General features: G+C 40.9%; 1 protein-coding gene across 1 annotated transcript in view; it reads left to right on the forward strand.

Annotated features, from left to right (window-relative positions):
* The first annotated feature begins 4,545 nt into the window (after nt 1-4,545).
* The window catches only part of Sgcg (sarcoglycan gamma), a 32,079-nt gene continuing 17,285 nt past the window's right edge, over nt 4,546-19,339 (forward strand). Inside the window, exons 1-4 of the mRNA XM_042685750.1 lie at nt 4,546-4,555; nt 5,497-5,693; nt 14,811-14,912; nt 18,197-18,284. Of these exons, the coding sequence (XP_042541684.1) occupies nt 5,499-5,693; nt 14,811-14,912; nt 18,197-18,284 (385 nt within the window). The 5' untranslated portion in view covers nt 4,546-4,555; nt 5,497-5,498. The remainder of the gene's footprint in view (nt 4,556-5,496; nt 5,694-14,810; nt 14,913-18,196; nt 18,285-19,339) is intronic.

Genomic DNA, 19,339 nt, shown 5'->3' on the forward strand with positions numbered 1-19,339 from the left:
AACTCAGAGGCTGAGCACTGTCCCTTAGCTTCCCCAACCCCTCAAGGCTGGTGCTCTTCCACTTGAACCACACCTCCACTTCCAGCTCTTTAGGTGGTTAGTTAATAAGCACTTAGAGATTAAGATTTTAAAAAAGACTCAAGGATTTTCCTACACCAGCTGGCTTTGAAACATGATTCTCAAATCTCAGCCTCTATAGCTAGAATTACTGTAAATCTGGCTTTCAAATGCTTTGACAATATTGGCTTTCTAAGTTTTAATAGTTCTTTTCTTCTGTAAACAGAACAAAACAAAATCCATCTTGGGTGTATTACAGTTGTATACAGTTACATTTCTCTGCTTCATGGTGAAACCAAACTACTCTGCTATTTTGATCAGCCATTTCTGTTTCTTGGATGTGTATGCATATTCATTGCTCAAAATGTATAGAAGAGGCAGGTGGCAGTAACTCATACCTGTAATTCTAGCTACTCAGGAGGCTGACATCTGAAGGTTGCAGTTCAAAGCCAGTCAGCAGAAAAGTTTGTGAGACTCTTATCTCTAACTACCAAAAAGCTGGAAATGGAGCTGTGGTTCAATTAGTAGAACAGTAGTCAAGCAAAAATGCTCAGGGACAGTGTCCAGGCCCTGAGTTCCAGCCCTAGGACAACAAAATAATAAATAAGCTAATTAGTTAATTAATTAATGGAAGGGCTAGGGCGTTGCCTGGCACACACAACTTCAGCACTACAATAATAATTAATAATTAATAACAATAATAATCATAAAATATGTAGATTTTTTTCCTTGGTTGAAATCATTTCTATTTTAGGAGTATATTAGCTTTTAGCTGTGTGCTAGTGGCTCACATCTATAATCCTAGCTAAGATCTGAGTATAGTGATTCAAAGCCAGCCTGAGCTGGCTATAAGACTGTAAGACTATAAGACTCTTGTATCCAACTAACCAGCAAAAATCTGGAAGTGAAGGTGTGGTGCAAGTGGTAGAGTACCAGCTTTGAGCAAAAATGCCAACCAAGGGAAGAAGGCCCTGAGCTTCAATCCTGGTACTAGCACCACATTTAAAAAGAGAAGAGAAGAAGCATGTATGTCCTGTATTTGTAACAAATGTCTCTCTCAATGTATCTGCTGTTAAACTTTTCTTGTTGTGAATATACTTGAAGTCACACATTTACCCAGGAGCACATCCTTCCATTCCCCCACCCATTCTCTGTCATCCTAAATTCAATGCTCATTTCCCAGTGATAAGAGTTTTAGTGCCAACAGTGAGCCAGAAAAAAAAAATCCATTGAGAACTACTGCTATGATTCGGTGTGGAAGTAAGCTGCTTTGTGGGCATTTCTAAGAAAGAAGGAGTGCAAATTCTCCCATTCCTTCTCAGGTCTAGTGACCTAGGCAGTTTTCATTCACAAGCACAATGGCTAACCTGCTTCCTCCAGCAAGCCACACCCCCTGGGGGAGGACCGCCCAAAAGTGTGGATTCCTCGTTCCACTTTGCCTTACCCACTTGCTAGACCGTCTCCCCTCCTTTGTTCAGGTGCCTATTTTTCTGTTACTAGCTCATCTCTCACTCTAATAGCACAAAGCTAAACCCCACTCCCCCTCTACTTACTTGTTCTATACATACTATTCCTTGCTGTGTGTAGGACCTGTGCCAGCCATGTTTCTATAGTCACGTAGTTGTAACCAAATCCTTGTGTGCATCTCCAAGCCATCCTGACACACGATGATGGCTTGATGATAGTGGCTAGACAAGAAGAGATTTTTTTTTTCCTTCTCAATATTTGGGCTCACCTGGTACTGTTGCCACACGCCTGTAATCCTAGCTATTCAGGAGGCTGGATTGTGATTAAGTCAGCCCAGGCAGGAAAGTCTATGAGACTCTGATCTCCAATTAACCACCAGTAAAAGCAGGAAGTGGATATGTGGTTCAAGTGCCAGCCTTGAGCATAAAAGCTAAGGGACAACACCCAGGCCCTGGGTTCAAGTCTCAGTACCAGTACAAAAACAAAAAACAAAATGAAAGAACAAGTCACAAGACCCTGTAGGTTTTCACTCAGGTAATGGGCTCCAGCCTGCTTCCTATCTGAAATATTGCTTCACCTCTAATAATGATTTAATGAACGGCCCAGATTACTGAATGTTTCCCTTTTTACAAAAATCGTATTGTTATTATAAATGTCAGGGAACCAAATGCTTTCTTAATGGGTTGAGCATATTTACAAACCATAGGATGTGTATTTGGTTTAACACGTACCACAGTGGACTTCTTTTTCCCCATTCTCTAGCATCATCCCTGCATGACAGCTTCATTAATACTCATCAAATGCAACAGTGCATTCGATCACTCATTCAAAGATTTTTGTTAGGTAGCCTATAGTTTATCCTGTGTACTTTGTGAAGGATAAAGGTGTGAGTAAAGTAGAATTTGCAACCAGCCCACCCACAAGCCAAGACAAAATTGTCTTCATGAATACGGGTGAACGGAATTTTGAGGGCGGGGTTGTGCTAAAGCTCTTGAGTTGGAACAATTAGCTTGGGTTATTGGGGCCAAGAGTGCCCCTCACAAGGTGTCCCCAGGGGTTGGCAGAGGGACAGTCAGGCAACAGTTTAGAACCCATGACAGGACAGCTCCCTCTACTGGCAGAAGGAGGGACCGGGTCTCACCCCAACCCTACAGAAGAATTCAGTCCTACTATCTAGTAGATGTGTTTGGGCACTTCTAACTAGAAGATGAAAGTTTGTTGTGTTAAGCCACTTAACTTGTAACAATTTGTAAAGCTGCAATAGGAGATTATAGGAATATATAGAAATAGGAACAGACACATTCTTAGAGTGCTTCGGCCATGGTTGATTGGTCTCAGTACTATACAGCAATGTGCTTGATTTAAACTCAGACCTTTGGATACCCTGCCCAGTGCCATTGCCCTCTCCATCAGTTATATCAATAGCCAGATAAAACTAGATCTTCCTCTTTCTTTTATCTTTCTCCGGAAATAGGAAAAAGGAAAGATCTAGACAGACAGACAGACAGACAGAGTGAGTGAGTGAGTGAGTACTGGATATCTCTAAGATATATATCTTATTTATTTCTCTTTCTATGTATACATCTTTCTCTACATATATTATTTTCTTTTTTTGGGGGGGGGGTCCGGTCCTGGGCCCTGAACTCTGGGCCTGGGCCCTGTCCCTCAGCTCTTCAGCTCAAGGCTAGCGCTCTACCACTTGAGCCACAGCGCCACTTCCAGCTTTTTTCTTTTTTCTTATGTGGTGCTGAGGAATCGAACCCAGGGCCTCAGGCATGCAAGGCAAGCACTCTACCACTGAGCCACCTTCCCAGCCCTACATATATTATTTTCTATTCTCTCTCTATATAAATATCTTTCTTCTCTCTCTCCATCTTTCTTTCTATTATAGAAACACTAGAGCTTCCATCACTTCAAACAATGATAGGAACGTTGAAATCAATATAATAGGCTTCTTTGAGGATGGGGCACCTGAGATGCGCTATGAGAAAGAAAAGATGGAGCCAGCCGGTGGAGGCCTTACATGGAATCAGAGCAAGCACAGGCCAGCTCCTACAGGGTGGCTTTTCATCATCCTACAGTTGATACAATACTGTGGATATTCTTAAACCATCAGGAAGTTTGAAAGCAAAGGGTGACAGAGGCTTCTTTGTATTTTACCCATTTGGGCTCTTGGGTAAACCATGCTTTCCTGTGGGAGATAGAGGGGCAGTGATGATGTCAGACTTTTCCATAGTAAGATGAGAGTTTGGGTGACTTAAAATTGTCCAGTATCAATAAACTGTGCAGCAGTTTTTGGCTCAGAAACTGTGCATGGAACATAATGTCAATAGGAGTTGCTGGGTGCCAGTGGCTCATGCCTGTCATCCTAGCTACTCAGGAGGCTGAGATCTGAGGATTACAGTTTGAAGCCAGCCTGGGCAGGAAAGTCCATGAGATATTTAAACTATTTTTTTAAAACTATTACACTGTTAAACTTTTTTTTTAAGTGAGAAGTGGTATTATGGCTCAAGTGGTAGAGTGGTAGCCTTGAACAAAAGAAGCTCAGGAGCAGAGTCTAGCCCCTGAGTTCAAGCGCTAAGACCAGCACAAAAAAAGGAAAACAAAAACTCGCTGAGATGGGTTTAAGGGAAAATAGAACAATCCAAGATGGAGCTAGAGACTCCAGCTTAAGCAGTTCAGTATTTGCAGTGGACTCTCCAATATAGGAAGATTGAATAAGCAAGGGAAGGGACATTGCACATGAGGTGCAGGATAATGTAAGCAGTTGGGGCTGAGCATCTGAGAATACTACGTGACGGCAATGCATAAGCACATGCTTTCATTAAATTCAAAGCAATCCGGATGCTGGTGGCTCGCAGCTATAATTCTAGCTTCTCAAGAGGCTGAGATTTGAAGCTTTCAGTTCAAAACCAGCCTGGGCAGGAAAGTCCATGAAACCCTTAGCTCTCATTAACAACAAAAAGCCAGAATTCAAGTGGTATCATGCCAGCCTTGAGCAAAAAAACCAAGAGAGATCTAAAGCAACTGAATTCAAGCCCCAGGACTGGCACAAAAAAAGAGTAATTATACACATATATACACACATATATGTATGTCCATACACATATGTACATGCATAGATACACATGTGCATCTATGCATGTACCATACATATGTGCATACACCTGTGTGTTATACATGTGTACCTACCTATACATATATATGTATGTGTGCATGTATGTAGGCACATATATAAATAATTTTGTGTATGCATATGTGTAGAAATATAAATAACTATATGTGTATATGCATACACAATATATATATATAAAATATATATATGTGTATGCATTTGATTTTCCTCCTACTCAATCTTAAGACAGGTAACTTGATGCTTTAATTTAAAATTCAAACATGCAGAACTTTAAAAGCTATGCACATTCATGTGTGCATAATTTTTATGCAAATTTGCAATTATGACCACTGAATTTCCAATGAATTTGTCATATATAAAAGATTTTAGAAATTATCTTCCTGTAATCAAAATCTAGTGATATACTTCATATTAAGCCTTTTTACTCTTTTCTTTCTTCCTTTCTCTTTCTTTCTTTCCTTCTTTTCTTCCTTCCTTCCTTCCTTCATTCCTTCCATCCTTTATTCTTGTGCCATTACTGGGTCTTGAACTCAGGGCCTGAGTGCTGCCCTGTCTCTAGCACTTGAGCCACAGCTCCACTTCCAGCTTTTTGCCAGTGTAATGTGGAAAAGAGTCAGCTGGACATTTCCTGCCTGGGCTGGCTTTGAACTGCAATCCTCAGATCTCAGCCTCCTGTATAGCTAGGATTACAGCTGTGAGTCACCTAGTGCCCCGCTTTGTTCTTTCTTAAAGTTTGGAAGAAACTTTAAAAAATATCTTTTAAGCTTTGGAAATGTATGCATGGGGTAAATTTCCTGTTCACTCTGTCTCCTCCCTGCTCCCTGCCTGCCCCTGACAGATGGTAAGAGAACAGTATCTGACAGCCACTGAGGGCACCCTCATAGAGAGGCCGGAGAACCAGTGCATCTACAACATCGGCATTTATGGCTGGAGAAAGCGCTTCCTCTACCTCTTCGTTCTTCTCTTAATCATCATCTTCATTGTGAATTTTGCCCTTACAATTTGGATCCTTAAAGTGATGTGGTTCTCTCCAGTAAGTATGATTTTTTTTTTCCTCCTCTTGGTCTGCTCTCAGTCACCACATCTGCATAACAGTAACACATTTCTTTTCTTTTCTTTTGGTGCCCCATCCGAGGGCTTGAACTCAGGACCTGGGTGTTGTCCCCATGCTGTGTTGTTCAAGACTAATGCTCTCCCACTTGAGCCACAGCTCCACTTCTCGCTTTCTTTTTTCTTTTTTTTGGTAATGGGAGAGAAGAGTCTCATAGACTATTCTGCCTGGGTTAACTTCAAACTGTGACCCTCAAATCTCAGCTTCCTGAATAGCTAGGATTACAGGCATGAGCCACTAGCACCTGGCTAGATGTTTATTTTAATGCACTAACTCCTTATCTTCCTGCCTCTGCTTCCTGAATGCTAGGATTAGAGGCATGTGCCACCACAGTTGGCCTACAATCAAGAATTTTGTGGGGTGAGGGAAGACAGGGGCTTGACCTCAGAGCCTGGGTGTTCTTTCTTAGCTTTTTCACTCAAGGCTGCCATTTGAGACACAGCCTCATTCCTGGCTTTTTTTCTGGGTAATTGGAGTCAAGGATCTCTCAAATTTATCTGCCAAGACTGGCTCTGAACCACCATTTCCAGATCTCAGACTCCTGAGTATCTAGGATTACAGGGGTGAGCCACCAGCACCGACAGAATGGGGGTTCTTCTAACATTCACCATTGAATAATCGTATGACAAGCAATACCATTTCTGGGTATTTATTCCAAAGAATGGAAATCTTTTTTTTTTTGCTGTTGTTATTTTTTATGTATGTCTAGGTCCCTTCTTGAAATACATGCATACCAAGGAATTACTGTAACCATAATGGAAATTTCTGCAGAGATTTGATTATGGAATGGTACAATTAAGTATTTCATTGGACATCTGCAGAGAATGATAACATTTTGATCATGGACCAAATAGCATGTAATTGTACACCTAGATTCTATATAACAGACAATCCTCCTCATGGTGAGGCATTGGGAAGGCTCTAGGGAAAACCCATACACTTCCAAATTAGCAGAGTCTAACATGACTTTCTCTGCTTTGAACCCCAGCAGTATAGAAATGACACACTAATTATTTAACTTCCTCTTCTTAATTTCATCATGCTTGAATATTTCCTTGTAGAAAATAATAAAGCTAACCATGAATATTATTCAACAAAATCAGAGGTGAGCCACAGATGCCAGGCGGGCCTTGCACATTATTTAATTTGTTTGTGGTTTTTGTTGTTTTTGTACCAGTACTGGGGCTTGAAGTCAGAGCCTGGATGCTGTCCTTTAGCTTCTTTGCTCAAGGCTGGCACTCCATACCACTTGTGCAAAGGAGTTGCCATTCGGCAAAGCAGTTTATGACGATAGTGCATCTTGATCAATGTTCCCTTTTCAACATTCTCATCCGTCTCACCCAACCCACCCCTTCCCTCCCTTTCCTTAATTTTTAGGTTATGTATTGAATGTTTGCCATTTCACAAAGCTTTTATGCATACAATGCATCTAGTTCTGCATCACCCCTTCCACATTTCACCCACCTTCCACCTATACCTTCCCTTAGTTTTCTCAATTCTGTGGTATAGATAATGAATTCTCGTCTGCATTCTTCCCTCTTCTCCCCTTCATCATTCTGCCCCTCTCCCCTTGGCCCTACCCTCTCTCTTGCAAGTACCATTTCCTGGTACTTATCTTGTTGGGCTTTGACTTAGTCTTTCTAAGGTGAGCTCATTCATAGTGACCACTTGCGCACCATCTGGTGTTTCTACTTATAGATTTATAGGCATATTCCAGCTACCACAAATGAGGGAAACCTCTGTTTCTTTGGGTCTGGCTTACTTCACTTAATATAATTTTTTCCAAGCCTTTCCATTTCCTTTTGAAGGGTAAAATATCACTCATCCTGAAGCATCTCTAATTTTTAATGAGAGAATTTTTTGGAAAACTTTACTGTTACTGATATTTGCTTACACATAAAGTTCTCTAGTACAGTTAATGGCTGTAACTTTAGCAAGTTAGGACTAATGGTTCTAAACTAACACTGTTGTCCTTGAAATTTTAATTTGAGGAACACTTTTATTTGGGAAAAATGAATAGAAAGAACAAAGCAGAATTATAGTAATATTACTGAATATTATAGTTAAGTGTGTAATTCTATTAAATACTTTGGTGGGGAGGAGAATCTTATTGTCATTTAATATAGTAATGAAATGAAATAGATATAGATACCATTGCCCTCTGAGAAGGTCAAAAACACCAGGTTCAGCTGGTGGCTCACTCCTGAAATCCTAGCTACTCAGGAGGATGAAATCTGAAGATCAAGATTTGAAGCCAGCCTAGGCAGCAAAGTCTGTGAGCCTTTTATCTTCAATTAACCACCAAAAAGCTGGAAGGGGCTCAAGTGGTAGAGCACAAGCCTTGAGCAAAAAAGCTAAAGAACAGTGCCCAGACTTGGACTTCAAGCCTCAGGACTGGCACCAAAAACAAAAACAAAAACTCCAAGCTAATTTATCCTCCAAAACAAGCTGAATTATTTCTGGTTTGGTTTTGGTTTGGTTTTTTCTGCACAAAGTAAGAGTTAAATATGTTCCACAGAGGACTGTCCCCTTAAGAATCTTGTTCTGATGAGAAAGTGGAGCTTTAGCAGACAGTGTCTGCAGACTTTTCCTTGGATAAATGTTTTGTCATTAAGTACTTGGTGATCATTCATGTGTAGCTGGAGAAAATGGTATGAGATGGCATCTCAATGACTTTTTCCCACCCTCTGATTAAATAATCTTTTGATGCGGATTTGAAAACCTCAACCAGAAAAAAGAAAAACAAAAAAAGAAAGAAAGAAAAGATATGCAAGTACTGCAGACTCTCTGACGGATGTACCCCAGTCATGGAAGGCCATTGCGGTATCTTCTTTATAGTGACACTTGCTAAAATCTCCCTTAATCCTTTATAAACTCTCAAATCTGGAGGAAAATAATGTTTAAACTCCGTATGAAAACTGGAATATAAAGCCAAATGTGTTGGGGGCACACTTGTAATCCTACCAGTGGGGAGAATAAGGGAGGATCATGAGGTCCAAGCCAGCCTGGGCTACTATGATGGGGGAGTCAGAAAAGCTGGGAGAGGGGAGGATAGAGGAAGGAAGGGAGGAGAGGGAAGGCAAGTTAGAGGGAAAGAGAAGAAAGGAGAAAGGAAGGAGAAAGAAGAAGGAAGGAAGGAAGGAAGGAAGGAAGGAAGGAAGGAAGGAAGGAAGGAAGGAAGAGAGGGAGGAAGGGAAAAGAAGTACAAATACAATATTGCATATTGACTTCATTATAATCTAGACCATTTATAAACACAATTTGATGATAATCCTTTAAATTGCCTTTATATTGCTAAACAGTCTTGCTTTTAAACATCTTGACTTTCTTTTTAAAACTCTGCCTAGTTTAGGTCAGTGGCAGGCAGAATTCTAAGCTCCACCCACTGGGGGTTGTATCTTAAAGCCTTGCTTTCTGACAACAGAAGCTGAAAGGGATAGGAAGTCCTCCTCCAATTAAGTTACAATTACATCATGAAGAAGTTTTGCATATGTAAATACAACCAACCAAGGGTTCCAGAAGATAACACTGGCTGACAATGGATTACATTCAAGGAAAGAAAGACCTTAAAATAGAGATACAGCTAAACTATGCTGAGAGAAGCCTTATTTACTGAAATAAGAAATGTGCCCTGTTTAAGTTGTTTTACTTTGCTCATTTGGTGCCCACTATAGAAAAAGAATTCAAGATTAGCACGTTTGCAAAGAAATGTTTAATTCTTCTTCTCATAGATACTGCCAACACAAACAACAACAATATTATTTTTTATAAAGAACAAATGGAGGGACAAAAGGTGAACAAATGCAGCAGTGGTACTCACTAGACACTATGTTGAAAACAAATTATCCAATTTGTGGGTGAGGATGGAGAGAAAAAGTGGGAGAGAGTGAGGGAAAGGGTGACCTTGTCCAAAAAGAAATGTACTCTTTATCTGACTTATGTAACTGTAATCCCTTTGTACATCACCTTTATAGTAACAATAAAAAAATAAAAAGAGTAAATACCCACAAGGAAATCTTTTTTTAAAAAAAAATTGTAAAAAATATCTAAATGAGTTTACCTAGAAATTTATATTTTTGATGATCTATTAGTAGGGAAATATTTGAAGTGTTAATCTTTAGATTGTTGGATGCTGATAGGTTTGAAATAATTAGGGAAAGAGCAAGAAACTGACAGTATTTTAGTCTGATATGATGGTGTGTATTTCAACCACTGGCTAGCTGGGTAAGACTCAAGGATTTATTATTATTATTATTATTATAATTATTACTAGTCCGGGGGCTTGAACTTAGGGCCCAGGTACTGTTCCTGAGATTCTTTTGCTCAAGGCTAGCACTCTACCACTTCAGCCACAGCACCACTTCCAGCTTTTTCTGTGTATGTGGTGCTTAGGCATGCAAAGCAAGCACTCTACCACTGAGCCACATTCCCAGCCCATCATGGAATCTTTAAGGTCACAGAGAAATGTGAGTTTCAGCTGATGTTCTAATTCAGGGTCATCTATAGTTTAAACTCTAGCCAAGAAACAGCAGCGTAACTCCTGTGCATGAGCTAATTTCTTCGGCTGTGCCAGTAGCAATGTTTTGGAAGTTGAGGCCATCTGAGCTGAGACATCTTGGCTCTGCCCAGAGAGAGGGAAAGGAAGAGAAAAGGAGTTTTGAAGAGCTCATACAGTTAGCAACTGCATCACACACATAGCAATGGCAGACTTACTAGCAGGTGGGTTGGACAGGATTACGCTATATAAGATTGGTTAATAAAAAGGAAGGGTGGCGTGTAAAGTGCTGGAATTATATTCCTCTATGTCAGTCCTGGCTGTGTGCTGAACATGAGACAATCAAACTTAGCACAATCCTTCCTATGAAAATACATGCTAGAATGTTGAGTATTATAAATCTCAGTTTTGTATGACAAAGTAGGACTTTTAATTCTCTTTTACTTAAAAAGTATCCTACATCTGTAATTATATGAAAAATAGAAATAGGCTGCCTAGCATATTTTTAGTGAATTCAACAGTAGCTTTTTGTGGGGAGGGGGGCGGTGTGGGGCAAAGGGCAGTGCTGGGACTTGAATTCAAGGTCTTAGGGGCTGGGAAGGTGGCTTAGTGGTAGAGTGCTTGCCTTGCATGCATGAAGCCCTGGGTTCGATTCCTCAGCACCACGTAAGCAGAAAAAGCCGGAAGTGGTACTGTGGCTTAAGTGGTAAAACGCTAGCCTTGAGCTGAAGAGCCGAGGGACAGCGCCTAGGCCCAGAGTTCAGGCCCCATGACCAGCAAACACACACACACACACACACACACAAACCCTCAAGGTCTTAGCCCTGTGCCATAGTTTTTTCCACACAAAGCTGGTACTCTACCACTTGAGCATCTTCTAGCTTTTTAGTGGTTAATTAGAGATAAGAGTCTCAGGGAATTTCCTGCCAGAACTGGTTTGAATCTTGATCCTCAGATCTCAGCCTCCTGAGTAGCTGGGATTACAGGTGTGAGCCACCAGCTCCTGGTTAATTTGCATATTTCAAGATACTTTTGTTCATCACCTGGTTAGCCTCCCTTCATCCTTAAGAGCAAACACCAGCTGAAGCCTCTGTGGCAGTGGTTATCTTCCATTGAAGACTGCTATTTGATTAGAAAAGACACATGATCGACACACCTACCTCACAAAGCAATAATGTAGGGAGGGAAGGTCACCGGATACAATCTGGCAGAAACTGAGAACCAGATTCTGATTTCTTCCTTGACTCCATTAGCAATGTTTTGCCATTGGTCTGATGAATGGATATGTACTGGAGGTGAGAACCAGCTAATCCCCCCTTCTCTGCCCCTCTCCTCCCCCTGCCCTCCCATTCTCTTCAACCAATGCCTGTGCCAAAACCCAGATTCTGTCAGCGTTCACATCTGACATGTGCACCTTATACTTCCACCTCTCCTTGCCATTTACTTCTCAAACACATAGAAGCTATGATTATAAGAAAAAAATATGACACCATGGCATCGTTAACCAGTATGTTGGCACCTTTTCCAAATTATTTATGTCTTTCTAAAAGGTATTACATTCTATCAGTGCTCACCTGTCTAAAACTCAAATTGAAATCTTTGATTTATATGTGACTCCAAATGGGATAGAAAATGAGGTCATAGACAATAGAATCATGAAGTGGCTTATTGCACTGTCTTTCAAAGAAGACAAAGTAATAATAATATTTTTTTTAAAAAGACTGAGTGTGGCTGGGGGGTAGGTGACTCATGCCTGTAGTACTATCTTTTTGAGAGGCTGAGGTCTGAGGAGCATGGTTCAAAGCCAACCAGGGTGAGAAAGCCCATGAGATTTTTTTCCCCCCTGGTCCTGGGGCTTGAACTCTTGGCGTGGGCACTGTTCTTGAGCTTCTTGGGCTCAGGGCTAGCACTCAATCCCTTGAGCCACAGCGCCACTTCTGGCTTTTTTGTGTGAGTCATTTATTGGAGATTAGAGTCTTATGGACTTTCTTGCCTGGGCTGGCTTTGAATTGGGATCCTCAGATCTCAACCTCCTGAGTAACTAGGATTACAGGCCTGAGCCACCGTTGGTTTCCAGGAGATTCTTATCTTCAATTAATTACCAAAAGGCCAGGAGGTGTGGCTCAAGTGGTAGAGTGTCAACTTGGATTGAAAAGCAAGTGAGAGCCCAAAGCCCTGAGTTCCAGTTCAAGTCTGGGGGGGGGGGGAGAGAGAGAAAGAGAGGGAGAGAGAGAAGGGGAGGAAGAAAGGAAGAAAGAAAAAAGAAAGAAAGAAAGAAAGGAAGGAAGGAAGAGGAGGAGGAGGGAGGGAAAGAGAAAGTAGGAAAGGGGAGGGGGAGGAAAGGGAGGGGAGGGAGAAGGTGGGAGATGGAATGGTAATCAGAGGGAGAGGAGAAGGGGAGAGGAGGGAAGAGATGAGGTGAGGTGTCTGTGAGTGTGTGTGTCTGTGTGTGTGTTTGTGTGTATGTGAGACAGAGAGAGAGAAAGGAATCAGAGAGGAAGAGAAGAGGGAGAGGAGAGGAGCTACTTCATGTTCATGTGTATTAGTAACATAGGTCCTATATAAATAGCACTATGATTTTAATTTTTCTCCCCACAATTGTGCTTTCAACTTCTCCTTTTATTAGAACTTTTCTCTGGGAGTGATTAAACCTCTCTGACAGGGCAATGCTGTGAGTCAGGTCAGCCACAAGTGTCCCTCCACCGCCCCGCCCCCCAGGAGGGGGAGGATAACCACCAGCTTCATCTAAACTCCTCCCATTCTGTTCTAGCCACCAGAGCTGAGAGCCTTTAGAACACAGTAGGACACTGTTCAAAAAGAAATGGACCTAATGCCTGTCTTCTGTACCTGTAACCTCTCCTGACATCACCTTTACAATAAATTTTTTTTAAATTAAATCACAGTCTGCCTGACACAGGTAAATATATACTCTCTCCTCTCCATCTCCAGAGATACAATGCTTTTAATGTCTTAAATTGATGGCATTGGGCTTTTTGTCTCACCAATCAGAATGAAGATAATATTTTATAGTTATACACCAACTTCATCTTTTTAAGTTTCATTCCTTTTTTTTTTCTTTTAAGAGTTATTTTAGTGAACGGAAAGAATGTTAGCTGAGGAATCAGCATGAGTCAGAATCTTGGCTTTAATTAGGATCATATTTAATCTGTTATGCTCAGATTCTACACACACGTGTGTGTTCGCACACAAATAGAAAAACATGAACTGCTTAAGGTTGCAATTGGCCCTCCTATCTGCAGGGATGTGTGTGTGTGTGTGTGTGTGTGTGCGCGCGCGCGCGCGCGCGCACATATGCATGCGCGCGCAATCAGAACATAAAAGATTAAACACTCGGGCTTGAAATCAAGGCCTCTTGCTCTTATTTTGCTTTTTTGCTCAAGATTGACAGTCTACCACTGGCACCATACCTGTTTCCAGCTTTTTGCTGGTTAATTTGAGATAAAAGTCTCCCAGATTTGCCACCCAGGCTGGTTTTGAATCTCAGTTCTCAGATCTCAGCCTCCTGAGTTGCTAGGATTACAGGCATCAGTCACCAGTTCCCAGCTTGTCTATTTGTGGAGCTCAGTGAGTGTGGCTGAGGAGGAGGAGGGCAGAGAAGCATAGTTTTTGAAGAAGGATGAAACCCAACATTAAGTGTTGCTGAGAATGAGAAAGGAATAAAGCTGAAAATGCCTGCAATATTTGACATAGGTCACTGGTAGCCTCCTGAGTTTTATCTGCTGTCTAGTCGCCCTTCTGGCTATCCAGTCCTGGAGATCTGTGCCTTGAACACAGCTTTCCATCCTCCTCAGATGCTTCTCATTTACAAGTCTCTGGTACAAATATACTATATCATGGACACAGTGAATTTAGAAGGTATACTGAAAATTTTAAAGAGATAATTATGGTCTTTTTTAGGGAGGTGACAAAACTATTCTATATCCTAATTGCATTTGTGGTTAAAAAAGTATACTTGTGTTAAAACTTACAGAATAGTGTATCTGACAGGAATCTACTTTAGTATATCTTTATATTAAAATGTCAGAATTAGGGCCTGTAACATGAGGCTCATGACTGTAATCCCGCTAGCTACTCAGGAGGTTAGGACCTGAAGGATTACAATTCAAGGCCAGCCAGAACCGAAAATTCAAGCTCCAAAATACCAGCAGAAAGGGACCAAGGGTGTGACTCGAGTGGCAGAGCACCAAGGCAGCAAGCTTGAGGCCCTTAGTCCAAATGTCCATACTTCACAAAGAAGTTTTTAAACATACTAATAGCAAGGTTCTGTTTTCATTGATGTGGTCCTGGGGCTTTGAATGTTTATTGCAAAGTGATTCAATGTTGTATTCCTAAATACTATTTGTAATTACAAGATTTTTTGAATTGAATATTGAATAAAAAATACCAAAGTTTCAAATAAAACATTTAAGAAAAATAAAAAAACATGGAAGTAAATCTATAGACAGATATGTGTGATTTAAGTTAATACTAAGAGAAATGAAAAAGAAAACAATAAATTTCACATTGTTTTATGTTTTTCCCAGACAGGAATGGGTCACTTGCATGTAAGAAGTGATGGACTTCGCTTAGAAGGAGAATCTGAATTTTTATTCCCACTGTATGCCAAAGAAATACACTCCAGAGTGGTAAGAAAACAATGAGAGATTTAAGTAATGTGTGCTTTATGAAAAACAAACTATGTTTAAGCATTGATGATTAGTATTATTCAGAGGAGATTTTTAGAGAACATATATGTCCAAATATTCCTTAAATAAAGTTTTGTTATTTGAGCTGGATCACAGTGGCTCACACCTATAACCCTGGCTTCTCAGGAGCCTGAAATATGAATACAAAGTCAGGAGACTCATCTCCAATTAACCAGTACAACACCAGAAGTGGAGGTGTGGCTCAAGTGGTAGAGCACCAGCATTAAATGAGATCTTAAGGCCCAGAGTTCAAGCCTCAATGCTAACAAAATATAGATAGATAGAGACAGACAGACAGACAGACAGACAGACAGATAATAAAAGTAAGTCAAGTTGTTCTTCATTTTTCTTCATGAAACATTAAAAGGTTTAGCCAAGGATAAAATAAAAACAAAAGCAATCTTTTGTCACATATACTATATTTCCTTATATAATACTATGAACTTCAAAGTCTACATAAACATTTTGCTAGATTATTGATAAGTGGTATTTACTTCCCCCCCCCCCAAAATAAAAGTTTAAAACCCTGAAATTCTAACTTACTGGTTATTTAAAGAATACACTCTTCATTTTCCTTTGGTATGTTAGTAAAGATTTCCATTTCCAAGTGAAGGCCTAAATTACAGAGACCATCAAATCCAGCTGGTTCGATATCTCTTGATGACAGGAGCTATGTAGTTGCCCTAGGAGAGTCAGAAAGACAACAAAAGACATACTCCTAAGAAACATGAGGTCCTGAAGCACAGTGCACCTGTGAATGAAGATGGCCCAAATCAAAACTCCCTGAAAGCTATTCAGTAGGAGGGAAGGCAGAGATGGAGAAAGGGAGAATACTGTCCTTGAGCATTTTTGCTCAAGGCTGGTGCTCTACCACTTGAACCACAAATGTCTGAGTACATTTTATCTAATTTGGGTAGAAGTGCTAATACCAGGTGCAATGAATTTCCACATGCACGTGGGAAATACCATGGTATAACCCCTTTGAACAATAAGCACACACACACACACACACACACACACACACACACAAATGACAGAAGGTAAAACAGGTCCTCTTCAGAATGTTGGTACTAGTGGAAAGGAGGAGGGTAAATGGAGAGGCTGAAGGAGGATAAATATAGTCAAAATACACGCACGCACACACTCCCACATACATACACACACACACACACACACACACACACACACACACGCGCTGACACCTAGGGCTTGAATTAATGGCCTGGGCCCTATCCCTGAGGCCTTTTGTTCAAGGCTAGTACTCTACCACTTGAGCCACAGCTCCACTTCTGGCCTTTGGGGGTGATTAATTGGAGGTAATGGTCTCACAGATGGGCTGGCTTTGAACCTTGGTCCTCAAATTTCAACCTCCTGAGTAGCTAGGATTATAGATGTGAGCCACCATGCAAGTGTAGTAAAGATACTTTTATGTACACGTGCAGAAATGGAACAGTGAAAGCATGTCGAGCTTGGTTGAGAAGGAGATGAGAAGGATTAAGGGGAGTGATGGAAGGGGTAATTATGATCAAGGGACATGTCAGAACCAAACCTTCCTGTCTATTAATAGATGCTAATTTTTAAAATGTGGGAAGCTGGGTGCTGGTGGCTCATGCTTGTGATCCTAGCTACTCAAGAAGCTGAGATCTGAGGATCATGGTTCAAAGCCAGCCCTACCAGGAAAGTCCATGAGACTCTACCTCTAATTAACCACCAAAAAAGCCAGAAGTGGAGCTGTGGCTCAAATGGTAGAGGGCTAGCATTGAGCACAAAAGCTCAAGGACACTACCTAAACCCTATATTCAAGCTCCAGGACTGGCATGCGCGTGCGTGTGCGCGCACACACACACACACACACACACACAAAGTGGGATAAAAAGCAAATACAATGTCTTGTTAACAAAATAAAACAACTCCCCCAAACTAAACACGGGAATATCCACCAAATTCAGTTACAATAGCAAGATGGTGCAGTAAGTCTTACAAATTAACACTGGCCACAAAGGGGAGAGCCTGGAGAGGACCACAATACAAGGAGATGAGGGCTTCTCTATCACATCTCTTCTATGGTTGTCTTGTTGGTAGTAGGCACCCACATATGTCTTGGAATATATGTAGAGTGAGATGTAGGAGTCTGGTTCTGTGAGCTCTGTTGGCCATGCTCTTAAATTCACTGGGATGGTGTGGAAAATAAGCACACACTTTTCTTGAAAAGAAACTCGGGCATGCACTCAGAATTCAAATACTAGAATTTATCCCTATTTCTCCCCTCCCTCACCACCCCTTCCCCCCAGCTCTGTTGGCTGGTCTGACTGGTAGAATGTCCCAATGTTTGAAATTGGGGTGACTAGATCATATGTAACATTCTGGAATTCATAATAACATTTAGTTAAGTTTTATCAACCTTTCACTTCTAATATTCTTTCTTTTTCTTTTTTTCTTTTCTTCCTTTTTTCTCTTTTCTTTCTTTCCTTCCTTCCTTCCTTCTTTCCTTCCTTTCTTTCTTTCTCTTTCTTTCTTTCTTTCCTTTCTTTCTTTCTTTCTTTCTTTCTTTCTTTCTTTCTTTCTTTCTTTCTTTCTCTCTCTTTCTTTCTTTCTTGGTGCTACTACTGGAGCTGGAACTTGGGGCATGGATTCTGTCCCTGAGCTTTTTTGCCCAAGATGAGCACTCTATTACTTGAGCCACAACACTTGTGGCATTTTGGTTCTTTAGAAATAAGAGTGCCACAGACTTTCCTATCAGGGCTGTCCTTGATCCTCAGTCCTCAGATTACCACTCTTGAGTAGCTAGGATTACAAGCATGAGCTATCAGCACTGGCTCCTCTTCACCATGATTTTAACAAGATAGGGAGTGAGATTATATGGAATTTGTCTGTGTCTTGCTTTTTTGAAATGGAGGGAAGCTTTTGCATTGCAAAAATAAGTAACGTGGTATTTCTTAAAATATGTCTTAATACAATGTCTCAATCATAATTACTTTTATTAGGTGAGAACAAGGAAAGGGGTAGCATTGTCCAAAAAGAAATGTAATCTTTACCTGACTTATGTAACTGTAACCCCTCTGTACATCACCTTTATTTTAATTATTTATTTAATTATAATTATAAAATAACAACATTTTTCATTACTTTGATTATAACAACAAGAGCATTTGAATTCCTTGGAAAAAGAAAAACCATTAGAATTTGGCTAGCTTCATTTACTAATTGTGTGAATATTTTCATAGGACTCATCTTTGCTTCTACAGTCAACTCAGAACGTCACAGTCAATGCACGCAACTCAGAAGGGCAGGTCACAGGCAGGTTAAAAGTGGGTAAGTCCAATTTACTTACAGCATTTGCAGGCACCAAATTCATGAATATTACTGCATATATAACTTTTTTCTCTCGAGAAACTGAATGCCTCTTTATGTGCGTGAATTGTTCAAATGTCTTGTTATATTGCCCACAGAGAATTGGTAGCCACATGGAAGGGGGGTACAAGAAATGTGGCCATCAAAAATTGGTTCCCCATGACACAGAGTGCAGATTCTGCTCAGCAGACTCTGGGGCCCCGCAGATGAAGAGGTGCTCAGGCAATGATGAATCCTTTATTTCACCCACAGGGTGAGAAATGAGCCTAACTACAGAGATAGTTAAATGGAAGATGTCTTCCTCACCATCTACTTTTATAGGTTCAGATTGGCCTGGGACCATCTGAAGGGGATTATGGGAAAATACAGGAAAGGGCACATTCTCAGAGGTACATAACAACAAGTCAGGATACAGGATACTGAGAATAACTAAGATAAGTACAAGGGGCATTTCTGATGTCCTTTGACAGGATTACTGCAAACAGCCAGACACTCATAATCCTGTGTCTTCACTTCAACATAGGATGAACCACCTTACAACCAGGGTTTTCCATGATATCACTGACACTCGACCCACACTAGTCAAATCTCCTGCAGTCAGTCACAGGCCCAGGTTCTAGTGTTCTCACAAAAGAGGATCATTTAGTTAGTGCAAGAAACAGAACACACAGGTGCACATGCACGCACACACACACACCCCTTATAGTGACCAAAGTGAAAGAACTGAAGTTGCTGGCCTCAAGAGGAGAGAGAGAAGCAGCTGAGAGTCAGACGCATATTCACTCTTTTATCCCTCTCTCCTCCCTGGCTCCCCTTTCCTCTCATCTCTCCTCTCCTGCTCTTTCCCCTCCCTCTCCTTTTTCTCATACGCCCCACCCTTCTCATTTCCAGTGTTGCTTGGCTCATCCTTTCCTCCTGGGTATTATAACTGCATTCCTTTCTGTCTCTATACAGCCTATGGGGTTCCCTAGGCTCTCTTCAGCTTATCTGTAATTCCTAACCTCTACTTGTCAATG

This window comes from Dipodomys spectabilis, unplaced genomic scaffold, assembly GCF_019054845.1.
Source record: "Dipodomys spectabilis isolate Male_0828 unplaced genomic scaffold, ASM1905484v1 ptg000095l, whole genome shotgun sequence".
Lineage (NCBI taxonomy): Eukaryota > Metazoa > Chordata > Mammalia > Rodentia > Heteromyidae > Dipodomys > Dipodomys spectabilis.